Below are 12844 nucleotides of genomic sequence, written 5' to 3' on the forward strand. Positions count from 1 at the left end.
TTGCGGTGCCTCGGCGCGACCGACGCGCACTCACGATGTGCGGCGAGGAAGAGGATCAGATAGCGCGGCCGGAAACACGCGAATGGGAGGCACCGAACACAGCGCTTCGTGGTTCAAACGTCTCCGCCGACAAGCGCCGCTCATAGAAACGCAGCCATGGAGAAAAAAGAAACACACACACAAAGCAAGGAAAAAATGTGGTAGGGTTTTCACCGAGTAGACACGAGTAGCCTGATTGGCTCATGGTTCCCCTTTGCTGGGTCTTCGGCACGCCCGGCGACGGTATTGAACTCAGGTTAAGCTCTGATCGAGGTTAAGCTGATCTGATCTGTTCGCGCCACCGATGGAAGTTGACGAAGACGACGACGTGCAATGCTCAGTGGGCGAGTGGGTTGCAGTTTAACACCATGCGCATTCGGCTGCGGTGAGAGCACAGTGCTCTCGCGCAGTGGCCGGCGAAGCTGATCTGTTCGTGCAGCCGAGGGTTCGAATCGCAGTCGCGGGAACAGTTATTTTAGTTCTGCACCCTCAAGAACAGCCACGCTGCAAGATGCTTGGTCACATTTCACTCCGTGAAGGATATAGTGCTTACGAACAAAAACTGACAAACCTCGCTGCATAGAGTTAAACGGACCCTGACACAGCTGTTGAACATGGCGAATAACTAGCCACACCTTTAAACAACATGCCGATGGGCATTTGAATATCATGTTCGGAGACATCGGATAGACGTCCGAGACGCATGAATGTTTGGCAAGCAAGATGATCGCGGCTTTTTACACATGCACCCCATCTAATAACACGTAGGGCGGTGTGGTACGCCATTTATTTTTAAATTTTAATCCAGGTCTTTCGTGTTAATTCGCGTCCGTTTCCATTATAAGGCAGACAGCGTTAGGAGCCAAGAAAAGCACTGCGAAGCACAACAGCGAGTTGATAATATCCAACTTAGAGTTAGTGCCGTCGCAGTGGCTCAGTGGTTATGGCACTCGGCTGCTGACACGAAAGACGCGGGTTCGATCCCGGTCGCGGCGGTCGAATTTCGATGGAGGCGAAATTCAGAGGCCCGTGTACTGTGCGATGTCAGTGCACGTTAAAGAACCCCAGTGGTCTAAATTTCCGGAGCCCTTCTCTACGGCGTCTCTCATAGCCTGAGTTGCTTTGGGACGTTTAACCCCCATAAACCAAACCAAATCTACTCAGAGTTACGGTAAGTAGACATGAGCAGGGCATGTAATCCAGCACAAACCATTAAGCAACGCTTTGTGACGACAGCAGAGCCGTAGAATAGGAAACGCAACTGAGGGCAGCAGAGTGTTACGAGGTGAAAAAATTTGCTGGGTCCGGGGCATTTGTAAATAATCGAGAGAGAGAGAGCGGAGTGAAAAGCAACTGTTCTGCAGCGGGCGGGTGATGGCGACGATAATGACGCGTGCTATTGTTTCGAATTTGTTTCGCAAATTTCAACGCTTCTCTCTCTTATTCTCAGGACAGTGCCTTCGAAGCAAAGCAGCTGAACCAATTGAAACCAAACCAGCTACACACACAGGGAGGGACGATGCTACGCTGTCAAAAAAAAAAAACACAACGTTTTTTTGCAGCATTTTTACCGTAGATTTGTAGCAACAACAGATATTTTTCTAGTAACAACATAATTTTCAGTAATATTGTCCTGTCCCTTGTAGCGACAGAGCTACTACAAAAAAATACCACACTATATGTTCTACAAAAATAGTTGTCGTTAAGACTGGACGACATGACATTTTGTCGTATTTTGTAAAAGATTCTCTCCTTTTTTTTCGACTGGGTAAGTAACATGAAAAGGAAATTTATAGGGGCACATATCTAACGTTGATGGAGGAGCTGGCATGAGCTAGGGAACAGACACGAGCTAATGATGCCCTAGCTGAAACCTAGAAGCAGAAACTGGCCAAAGCATCTGATGCGAAGGAAAGGTAACGGATGTGTCTTTAGCGTAACGGACTGGATTGAAAGAGAAGACCAGCCTGTCAAAGTTTGCGGGGGATGAGCAGGTCGCAAGTTCCACGGTACAGGGTTAATTGGAGGGATACGGTAGAGAGACTTTTGTCGTGCACTTGGTGTAACCGGGGCTCAGTTGATGGTAGCCTACAGAGATACGCAAACTGCTTGAACAGCATTAAGGCGCCTTGAGATCGGGCAGCAGCGCTTTCTCGTGACCACGCTGCTGCTGACGACGACGTTCGGACCGAGGCAGAGCTGTGTGTGCGTGCGTGCAGGACGAGCCGGACAGCGTCCGCGAGCACGTCAACTCGACGGTGGAGAAGGACACCAGCGGCGCCATCCCGCAGCTGCTGGTGAGCGGCGTCACCGACCCCGACTCGCGCGTGGTCTTCTACGACTCGCTCTACGTCAAGGCGGCCTGGGAGGGGGCCTTCCCCGTGAGTACGCCCCTGCTTCGCCTCTGCTTCTGCATGCTCGTCACTCCTGTTTCGGCACGCTCCTACTATAGACCTCCTGCATGTTTGTAAACAAACGAGGTGGCGCTGCAGTCGCTAGCGAGCTCGTGGTAGGCAAAAGGTCGGGGAGTGGCGTCGCGGATAGGTGTTGAGCGCGGGTTTTCAAGCCTTGTAGGCGCGTTTCCAGTTTCTGCGAATCATAGCAATGGTCGATGCTTCCAACTTAGTAATTTGTTGAAGTACACGAGCTCGCGTTGGCCACGTGCAGCTTATAAAGAGAAATAGTTTGCCACTGTATTGTATATATGGTTAGTAGTAAACATGTAGAAAGCGTTCCTGCCGTTTATTTATGCGCAAGGCATTGAATAAAACAAGTTTTGACACTCTGCACTAGCCGGAATGATTTTACTTCGGGACAATAGTGAGGGGAAGTGCTGGCCTTGTTTCGTCGGAGCAGACATGCGCTCATCGTCTGCTGATATACGTACGTGTCGCGCTGTGCGAAAAGTGGGGACAGCGTCGTGTCCCTGATCTCCTGTCTCGCTTAGCGCTGTTTTTAGCCGCATGACCACGCACCAGCCAGGCCGACTTGTCCTCTTGTTAAGCTGGTCGATTTGGTGAAAATTTTTGATTTCTAGAATTATTTCCTTTCCTAGCCCTGAAGTCTAGTTTCGTGACGAAAAATTATAGCAAAAATATTGAGTACAAATTTATAAATTACGCTTTTTAGAAGTGTGGTCGTCAAAAATTGTGAGGTAATTTCTTTGATTTCAGTACCGCATTTCTTTGACCAAAGCGAAATCGAAGATGCCATAATCGAGGGAATAAACTTTAAGGTTCGTTTTCTGACCTCTCACATTTTCTGCGACTGGATCACTCACCTTCGTAATTCGCATGAAAATCAAATGATTCCATTTGTCGCGAACTATTCCTGAGACGTTGAGGAGCGTAATAAATCTCTCGATTTTTTTCCCTGCACGTGCAGTACTGTGTTAGTTATTTATTGTAAGAAACGTTTTCATGTAACTATGCATGCATAAGTACTGATCATATAGAAAAAATAACTAATCGCGTCATCGTACAGAGCAGGGCTTTATGCACATGCTGGCATAAAAAAACTGCGCACTAACTACTCAATTATTTGAGACCTTGGGGGGACTTGACGACGGTGTTAATTATAATTACCCAGAACTGCACCAGGTATAGCTATAAATAAAAGGAATTACTGAAACTAGCGTAGGAATTTCATATTTGCACCAAGTTTAGTTACATATCGCATGCATTAATAACGAAAACACTTTTCATTGCCGCGTCCCCTCTCAATCTCGCTACGTGTCTGTTAGTACCACGCCTGCGGCTGCTTCTTTCCAAACAATCTTCGCGATCATGTACTACCTCATGAAACATGACACATGCATAATGCAATGAAAAAGCATATGGCGTTTAGCACACTTAAGGTAAGCTATTCTAAGCACACCAACGCGACCGCGCAAGATTGACACAACTTCCCAGACTTCTTTCTACTCGAATGAAATAATTACGTCGTCATATCAAGAAACAGTTTCAAGTAAATATTAAATGTCATAAAACGCGCCATTAAAACATGGTGTGCTATTTAAAAAAAAAACGCATTCCTTGGGGGCGAGTGAACCTGTCGGCGCCCCGTGCACTCCGGCTCAAGGTGATAAGTACGTGTGCAGCTACATGTCTTTTTTTTTTCCTTGAGCAATTATCAGCCTACTATCCTGAAGTTCAGGTGAATGAACGCAGTAATTTGCATGCTATTAAGTGCATTGAGTGGCAGTGCCTATCGAATCCCAGACTTCGCGCTTTACTACCGTGGCCCAATGCCTGTTAGCCAGTTTCCGAATGCGGCATTTATGCGCGAGAAACCTATCGAGGCTAATTTAATATTTTTTATGCTACTACGCGGATCCAGCAGTGACGCAGCTGGTCAATACATGCTGCTTCTGCAGTGCACAGGCTTGAAGCAGCCGCCGGTAGCTGCGGCAACTGCGGTAGGCACGGGCAAGAGGAGCCTGTTTTGCCTACCATGCGAAAGTCGCTGCTAACATCAGCGCCACCGCATCTTCGTGACGTCGCGGGGTGAAGGAGGTCCATAGGGGACCCAAGGTCAAGTTTCCCCGCGCGACGACAGCGCCGCGCGGGCGGAGGCGGAACTACTGGGAATCGCTCGTGCGGGTGCTGCCTGCTTGAAAGCGTGGGCGCGCGCGTGCGCACGTGATTCAGTCCGGCCGGTGCGCAGCGGAGTCTCCGCACGGCTAGTGTGCTTTGCTACTTCGACGAGGGTGTTGAAGCGGAATTTTCGCAATGGCAGAAACGGCTCAACGAAAACAGAAGCGGGGTCCGAAGTACTGCTGTGTCGTGGGCTGCCACAACAGTGCAGACAACAGCAGGGAACGCGATCCGCCTGTGAAACTGTATCGATTCCCTGGAAGATGGTACGAGAAAGAAAGGCGACAATCCTGGATCACCGCTGTAAGGAGAGTCAAGTAAGTCGTTACAGGCTTATCTCGCTTTTTGCTTTGACCGTTTTAGCTACTAGTTTTTGTTCCTTAACACGACGCGCGACGACTGCAGAAAGTTATCTCGAGCTCGCTGCCTTCTCGCAGCCTGTGTGTGTGTGAAAGCCAAGCTACGGTGGCATGGTGAGAACATTAAACGTTTTGATTCGGCTTGTTCTTTTAGACGTAGGTGTCGCCGTTTAAATTCACACTCGCAATTTGATTGTTGTGCTGTTGGTTAAACTCAGCTGAACTACGGACGTTGTCAAAGGTCTGCAAGTTACGCGTCGGGCAAGCAGCTTTCTCGTGTCGGAACGAACTGCTTTTAATTTCAATATACTTTGACATTGTTTTGCTTGTTCGCTTTGTTGTGCCTCTTTATTACGGTAGAATATTAACTTGTGAATATCACTTGTCCAGTGCTTAGAAGCTCGGCGGTTCTCTCATTTGCCACCTTCGAAGTTCGTGCGATTTTCTTTTATTTGTTCATGTCTTTGTTGTGTGCATATGTGTTCGTTCGTGTCTGTGTTTTCATGTGCGCTCCTGTTAGAGTGCGTGCACTCGTTCGTGTTACTGTGCGTGTTCGTGCATTTACCTTCGTTTTGTGTTCGTGTATGTGTGTGAGTGCATGAGTGTGTGTTCCTGTCTTTGCAGTGGATAAGAGGGAATATTGTTCTTTCTTGTGCAGTCCGCATGGAACTTTGTGGCAGCCAAAACAACATACACGAATTTGCAGCCGACATTTTGTGGGCAACAGCAAGAGTGACGTCAGCCAAGATCCATCCTACATCCCAACCATTTTTCCACCTGTCTACAGAAAAAAGGCGCCTGATCAGGAAAGGGCGCAAAGGTATGAAAGAAAAATTGTGAGGCTGCCAGTAGAAATTACAGACTCATGTTTTGAACAATGTTTTGTTGACTTAACCTGGTTTATGAAATTGCAGAGTCAGCATAATATGAATAATAGATGCATGGGCAAGTATTTAGTGATTACATTTCATGGCAGGTTTTCTTGCAGCCTACCCGATTGGTATTAACCTTAGCTTTTGATTCTGCAATGCAGGTGGCAGGCACGTTTCAAGAAGGAAATCTCTTCGAGACAGCTTGTAGGAGGTGAGCATCCATCACAAAGTACAGCGGTTGGAGCAACAATGCAGGCCCCGGAAACCTCCCTTCTGGAAGATGTGCATCGTGACTTCAACACCATGGATTTCAGCAATGCATTTCTGGAAACAAGCACAGCTACCTCTTTGCTTAACATGAGTGACTCGCATTCTTTGGTGCTTGTGTGTAGTGCAAGACAAGAAAGTCATTCCACTGGAAGAAAGAGGGATGCTGTAAGGACATCTTTCAGTTTGGGGCTCCTGTGCAGTCAGTGTAAACAAAGCGCGCTACTAGGGCAGCATGCATTTGCTTTTAATAGTGTCCTTTCAACTGCCCTAGGCAGCACACTAAGTTTGTCTAAATACCACAAAATATCCTTGTTTCATGTTTTTCAGTCATGCCAAACAGAGGAATGTGCTACTTCAGGGAAGCTGGCTCTACTTCTCTCAGCAACAAATGGCACTGAAGCATCTGCTCAAATCGCACACACAGAAATGAGTCACAAGGTTAGACGATGCTGCTGTTCGTTACCTAATTTGTTGAATTGTGGTGTTGTCTTGCTGTTAGCACCGCACCTCTTGTTTCAATCCAATTTACTTGCATTATTGGGCAAGGTTCCTTTCTAATTGGTTGTTCCTGCATGACATTCCTGTTTATCATTTTTAATGCCTGTGTTAATTTGTTTTTTAGAATGAATTTGTTTAGACACCGTAGAGTACAAATGTCACTTTAATGTATTATTCCTTTTACCTAAGTGTATCTCCTTTTCATTTCATCATCCTGTATGTTTATTCTCTCCTTTAGGTTGCAAGTACAGATGAAAATTGGAAGCGAAACTGTGGATTTTTTGGCTTTGAATCCCTAAAGGAAAAGGAAGAGGCACTGCAGGATTTGTGCGGTGTGACACTGCAAGTTTTTTGCCTCCTTCTGAACTTGCTGCCAGCACCACAGTACAGGCGCAATGCCATGTCAAGGGAAGACAAGTTATGCTTATTCCTTGCCAAGCTACGGCTTGGGATCACATACAGTGCCTTAGGAGCTATCTTTGGTGTCACAGCCACAACAGCGTCAACTGTGTTTAGAAAGACACTTGACATTCTAAGCATTGCCCTGAAAAATTGGGTCTTCATGCCTTCCCGAGAAATAATTAAGCTTTCTTTGCCTGCCCCGTTCAAAGAAAACTATCCGAATTGCACCCTAATAATAGATTGCACCGAGGTCCGCACAGAAACACCATCAAATCCAGATTGTCAACACATGTTGTATTCTCATTACAAAGGAGGATACACGTTGAAATTTTTGATAGGCATAATTCCTAATGGAATGATAAGTTTTATTTCTAGGGTTTATGGAGGAAGGCACACCGACTCTTTCATAACCCAGGACTCTGGCTTCCTGCAGCTTCTCAAACCAGGGGACTTAGTTTTAAGTGACAAAGGATTCCCAAGCATACGGACAACTGTAGAAGGGAAAGGCGCAGTGCTACTTATGCCTCCTTTTAATTCAGGGGTTGGACAGCTGTCTGAACAAGCCATGGAGCAGACATACAAGATTGCGTCTGTACGCATCCATGTAGAACGAGTAATCCAAAGGTTGAAGATATATCACGTTCTAAGCAACAGAATACCGCTAAGCCTGGTCCCACACATGAACAAAGTAGTGTCTGTGTGCGCTGCCCTTGTGAACATGCAAGCACCGATAATTAAGAAGTAGGCCTGCTTGGTTTGCTGTGGCATTCATAAATTGGTTTCCGTGCATGGATTACATTTGTAAAAGAGATGACATTTCAAAAGAAACAAAATAGCTCTGCAATTTCATTTGACAACCTGTGACTAGACAGCCGCAATTATGTGCACTTTAACCAATAAATTTGTTCCGCAATCACAACAATGTTTTCCGTCTGGCTTTTATTTTGAAGTGATAAGTCCTGTAATGGTTCTGTAATGTGTCATTGTACTGCATGTGAATGTTTTTTTAATCAGTCGTAAAAAGCTAAAGAATGCAAAATTGATAGTAATGGACACAAGCCAATGCATTGACCTCATTTGAGAACACAGCATTTATTCTTGGTTTATTGAGTGTGAACTGTAACCTACTACAGCAATGGAGATCACTCAGACAACACAGACCAGTATCAAATAGACCAGTGTGCAATGTAAAAGTATATGCTGCTCAATTATAATAATGAAACGTAATGAAGGATTCTGATTGTTGCCCTTATTTGTAACAATGCTGTCTGTAAAAAGCAAGCAAAGGCTTGATGATATATTTTATTGCTATAATAGACAAGCAGTTCTTTGCAAAAAAAAATTTACAGGATAGCATTTCAGTCTGCTTAAGAGCTGAAATGCGAAAGCCTTTCCTCTTTATCTGTCCACTGTTCTTTTTTACTTTTTATTTAAAATTTTATCTTGTAGTTTTATTTGTTTTTGTTATTTTTAAATTTTTGTTTCTTTATATTTTATTCTTTGATTTTTATACTAAGTAAGCCTTCTCACGCATTTACATAATTTTTCATCGAATTCGTCACACAAAACCTGCTTCAAACACAGCATTTATTTTCATTACTTCGATTAAATTAATTACCTAATTTAAATTCAAGAACCACACTTTTCCCATTTTAAAATCTACTCACGCATTACCTAACACAATCAAACTTGTGCACATTGATCTCAACAGAAATACATAATTGTGTGGACAAAATTTGCGGGCACTTTTTACTGACGCGACATAACCATGTAATGCTCTCGCATTATTAACCCTACCACACCAAATTAAAGCAGTATGACTACTGTTACGACCGGATAAGATATCATGAAGAATAGAAGCTGACATTTGGGACAACGAAAACACAAACAGGTTTACTGGCACTTTGAAGAAATTTATTTACCTATTTTACGAAAGAAAGAACAAACAGTCAAGAATTAAGAGTTCGTAGCATCGAACGACTGGATGAGCCTTATCGCCAAGGCCCAGAGCGTTCGTTCTGGCTCAGGATGCATGTTAAATAGGCTCCGCCCCTTTCAACACACGAGGCACAGACCGAAACAGTCACCACACATGGCACGCGGAGCCCCGTGAAAATGGGCGAGGAGGATTCGGAGGTCGGCTGCTACTTCGCTGGAAGTCAAACACAGGCACTTGTCAGTCACGGTTAATTTCGGGGATGCTGCAGTTTCCTTCTTCCCCTGTTGTCTGACCACTGTCACTTCTTGGAAGAAACAGACAAAGGGAAGGTCATCTCCCCCTTCCTGAAGAGCATGGAAAGATTCCGCAGGCAGATTCGCAGCACATTTTTTTTTTTTCGTGGGGGCCTCGTGGGTCAACGACCTGTCGAAATTGCCGCTACCACGTGGTCATCCTGGTCGATTGAATCTTCGCATTAATCTTCAGTGGGTGTGCATCCCGTTCATAACACTGCACAGACGAGCAACAACTATGCAATGCAATAAGCCCGACTAGATAAAACTACAATTACAACAAAAAACTGCTTAAATAGGCTCGTCTACAGGGAAATTATAAAAGCAAAATATACAAAAGAGTTTAACTTGAACAAGGCCAAAATACAATGGCAGATATGCCAGCAAAAAGTTTGATTTCAGGAAGTCATCGAAAATCAATGCAGAAAAATAGAGCATACAAGCCTAGAACAAATGCTGTATCAAAAATTTGAAATAAAAATGCTCCATCTTGGGGATAAGCTCCCACAGAAAAGCCTCGTCCCGAATTACTTTCACTATTACAGAATGTTTGGGGCTGTACACATAAAAAATGGCCCATTGCAGGTTGAGGATATACAGCTGGACTTGCATGTGTGTGTAATAACAATGTGTGGGTCTCAGCACAATCACATCCCCATCAAACATTAAGTAGGGGAGCAAGCTCCTCCTTTCTTCGTAGTCTATAAAAGGTTCTTCCTTGTACTTGAATGTACACTTGATTTCAATTAGCACAGTTTCACTGCCAATTGTTGCCAGTCCATCTGGGCTACAGCACAGCCATGGCTGCTGCGGAAGCACAACGAGTCCTGCCTAGAACATGAATAATTGAGATTAGTGCTTAAGCTGAAACATACAACAGGAAAGAGAGCATGCCTGGAGTAACTTGTAACGTAAACTCGTGAGTAACCTCACCTGCACAATACGGATGCCGAGCTTTCTTTGCAGATCTTCTGGTGCGGTGGCTTCAGTTTTGATGCCTAGTGAAACATATTTACACGTTATACTTCAGAGCAAAGAAACCATGAACATCACACTTTGAAATCAGGCTTGCTGTAGCAGAAGTGAAAGCAGAGATGTGACACCATAACTAAACACCTCAAATGTTTGTTTAAAAAACATAAAAGAAAAATAGAACACTGACGCCATTGAAGTTATCGACTTTGTGTTTAAAATTTATTGCAGTGTTTTCTGTATTTCTGTTGCATAGTATGGCCCCTCCTGTAAGGGCCCAGAGTGGCCTGCAGTATTCTGTAAATAAAAAATAAATAAATACCATAATGCATTGCAGCACTCGTGTACGATGACGTCTTGCAGAGGCTATCAGCAGCTTTCTGGAATCCTTCGTCACTTCGTTTTGTGCGTATGGCATGTGCTTTCGTGCTAGTGATTCGAAGGCGACGTTCTTCATGCCATCTGCAAATTGGAAAATTTGCAAAAATGAATCAACACAGTGTATATGAGATGTGTTGGCTATCCTTTACTAAAGTTTAGTTCCATACCGTGAGCAATTTGCTTGGCCTACGGTGTAGAAGCACATGTCGCATGGTGATTCTTTCAGCACTACTTTTGTTTTGTAGATATTCGCCATTTCCTCATCCATTTCAACAAGAAAGTCTTTTGCCTGTGTTGTTTTGTCATCAAGGACATTAAGATACCGGTAAACAGGCCGGTGTGACATTGGTAGCAGTAAATCGTGAAATATTTCTTTTTCCACAGTTTCTGTGACTTTTTCAACAATGTCATTTAGGACGTTTGCACAAATAACATCATCAGCGCTTCGATCCTGCAGCTCCAATATTTCTCTCAGTGGACACATTATGTCCGGATAGCCAAAAATAATATTAGGGTCAGCAGGTTTGATGTCAGGAATGCTGCTGCCCTCTCCTGTTATGGAGAATAAGACAAGGGGTAAGGAGAGTAATTATTCACTCAAACTGAAAACTGCCAGTTAGAATTGTGTGACACGTCGGATGTCCAAAAATACTTACGAGGGAAGAGGAAGAGCTCTAAGCTCCTCTTGGGATTTCCTTTCGGTTTGCCCCATTTCTGGGGCTCGCTGGTGCACGACTTCACTTCGTGTTGATCCACGTACAGGCACACCGCTGCTGCGTGCTTGCACTTAGCTGCAATTTCAGCCTTGCAGGTGCAGCGCCCCTCTCGAACAAGCAGCTCCTGCTTTTCGTGGCACGACCATGCCAGCTATGAAATGTGGAAATAAAATTGAGACAGCGTGGACGCCTGCCGACTTTTTAAGCGTGATTTCCTTCCCAAATTTCTCTGCTACAAATTTTCAGCAGCATGTCATTTGGCACAGTGTACATTTTTGCAGCTTCGTTTGCCTCTCTGTCACACTATTCCGGGCGCGCGTACAAAACTGGAAATAAGGCAAACGATTTGGTTAAAGCTTTGACTATTTCAAAAACCCAGCACAATGTTAAGCGAGCGCGTCGCGCGAGCGATACCATAGCTACAACAGCGCGCCTCTAGCTCGGCACCCCTCATGCTGAACATCGCGTTCGTGAAGCATATTTTACATATTTACGTCCTTAAATCCGACAGTCGCAAAAAATAAAGTGCGTGCATGCGATCAGAATCGGAATAAAAACGTGAAACTAAAAAAAAAGGCGAACAGTACGTGTAGCTTTTCAGCTCTTAAGTTCGGCTGCCTCCCGGCCAAGCCAGCGGGTGATGTTCTAACGGATGGTGCACAAGTGTCTCGTACCTTTCCAAGCTTTACAGTGGATAGTATGATATGGTCGTAAAAATTTTTTTCCCCACGCCGGAAGCGTCGTTCACGAAAGCGCACGATTAATTCTGTTAATTTTGCAAAAATGTCATATCGAAACCCATGCATTACAACAACGGAGAACTCCAATCGAATGCACCGCTTCGTTTCGTACCTAGTGCTTATAAAACGTTCGATGATTTGAGCATATAACAAATGGACAGGCTTACCTCAAGGCACACGTCGTAGACGACACTGTCGCTGACTTGTGACACGCACTTGCCTTTCAATCTGGCTTCGTTGTTTTCAATTATTTGCTCCACGGAGTAAACATGATTGAGGAGCTTTTCACCTTTGATTAGGTTCGCCTTTCTGAAAAAGCTGTCGAGTTGGCATATCTTTTTGAACCCGCACTGCAGCCGGATCATTGTGACACGCGACAGAAGCAGCGCGAAACGTCTGCACGTGCGAGGAAGCGTGAGCGAAAGAAGGAAGCTTGCACGAGAGCCCCCCGTCTATCCCCACTGTTTATTTTCCTGCCAGAGGTGGCGCTCCCTGTCCGGAGCAGCAGCGCCGCTCGGCGGTGCTTTGGTTTCCTATAGGCACGTCGACACTTGAAAGCGAGCAGTTCGCTGGGCGACAATGTGCCCGCAAAGAAAAGAAGAGCTTGGCCCGTGATCGCGAACATACGCAGTAACCCCCCCGTTTTCCCACCCCCGTAGCCGTTTGCCGGAACAGAAATGACGAGACCGTGACAGGCAACACCTGTTTGAAAAGCAAGCAGTGTACGGATTGCTTGCACCTCTTAAAAACACGGCGACGGTCCCGTTG

At 45.1% G+C, this 12844-nt stretch overlaps 4 protein-coding genes across 5 annotated transcripts in view; 2 read left to right on the forward strand and 2 right to left on the reverse strand.

The window, feature by feature from the left end:
- The window catches only part of LOC144132753 (uncharacterized), a 344373-nt gene that overhangs the window by 135592 nt on the left and 195937 nt on the right, over positions 1-12844 (reverse strand). The window lies entirely within an intron of this gene.
- Positions 1-12844, forward strand: part of LOC144132758 (iris-like) — a 32489-nt gene that overhangs the window by 4343 nt on the left and 15302 nt on the right. Inside the window, exon 4 of the mRNA XM_077665398.1 lies at positions 2259-2420. Within this exon, the coding sequence (XP_077521524.1) occupies positions 2259-2420 (162 nt within the window). The remainder of the gene's footprint in view (positions 1-2258; positions 2421-12844) is intronic.
- LOC144132754 (THAP domain-containing protein 11-like) lies at positions 4657-7970 on the forward strand. 2 transcript variants are annotated; one of them, XM_077665395.1, is made up of 5 exons: positions 4657-4951; positions 5652-5813; positions 6027-6300; positions 6463-6573; positions 6872-7970. In XM_077665395.1, the coding sequence occupies exons 1-5, from the start codon at positions 4770-4772 to the stop codon at positions 7778-7780; spliced, it is 1638 nt and encodes a 545-aa protein (XP_077521521.1). In that variant the 5' UTR covers positions 4657-4769; the 3' UTR covers positions 7781-7970. The 2 variants fall into 2 exon arrangements, with proteins under 2 accessions (XP_077521521.1, XP_077521522.1); XM_077665396.1 differs by lacking the exon at positions 6027-6300 and having other exon boundaries at positions 6872-6892.
- LOC144133659 (uncharacterized) lies at positions 10014-12522 on the reverse strand. Its single transcript, XM_077666822.1, has 5 exons — positions 12244-12522; positions 11277-11487; positions 10562-10701; positions 10201-10265; positions 10014-10098 (listed from the first exon to the last, which is right to left on the reverse strand). The coding sequence occupies exons 1-5, from the start codon at positions 12439-12441 to the stop codon at positions 10014-10016; spliced, it is 699 nt and encodes a 232-aa protein (XP_077522948.1). The 5' UTR covers positions 12442-12522.

Source organism: Amblyomma americanum, chromosome 5 (assembly GCF_052857255.1).
Source record: "Amblyomma americanum isolate KBUSLIRL-KWMA chromosome 5, ASM5285725v1, whole genome shotgun sequence".
Classification (NCBI taxonomy): domain Eukaryota; kingdom Metazoa; phylum Arthropoda; class Arachnida; order Ixodida; family Ixodidae; genus Amblyomma; species Amblyomma americanum.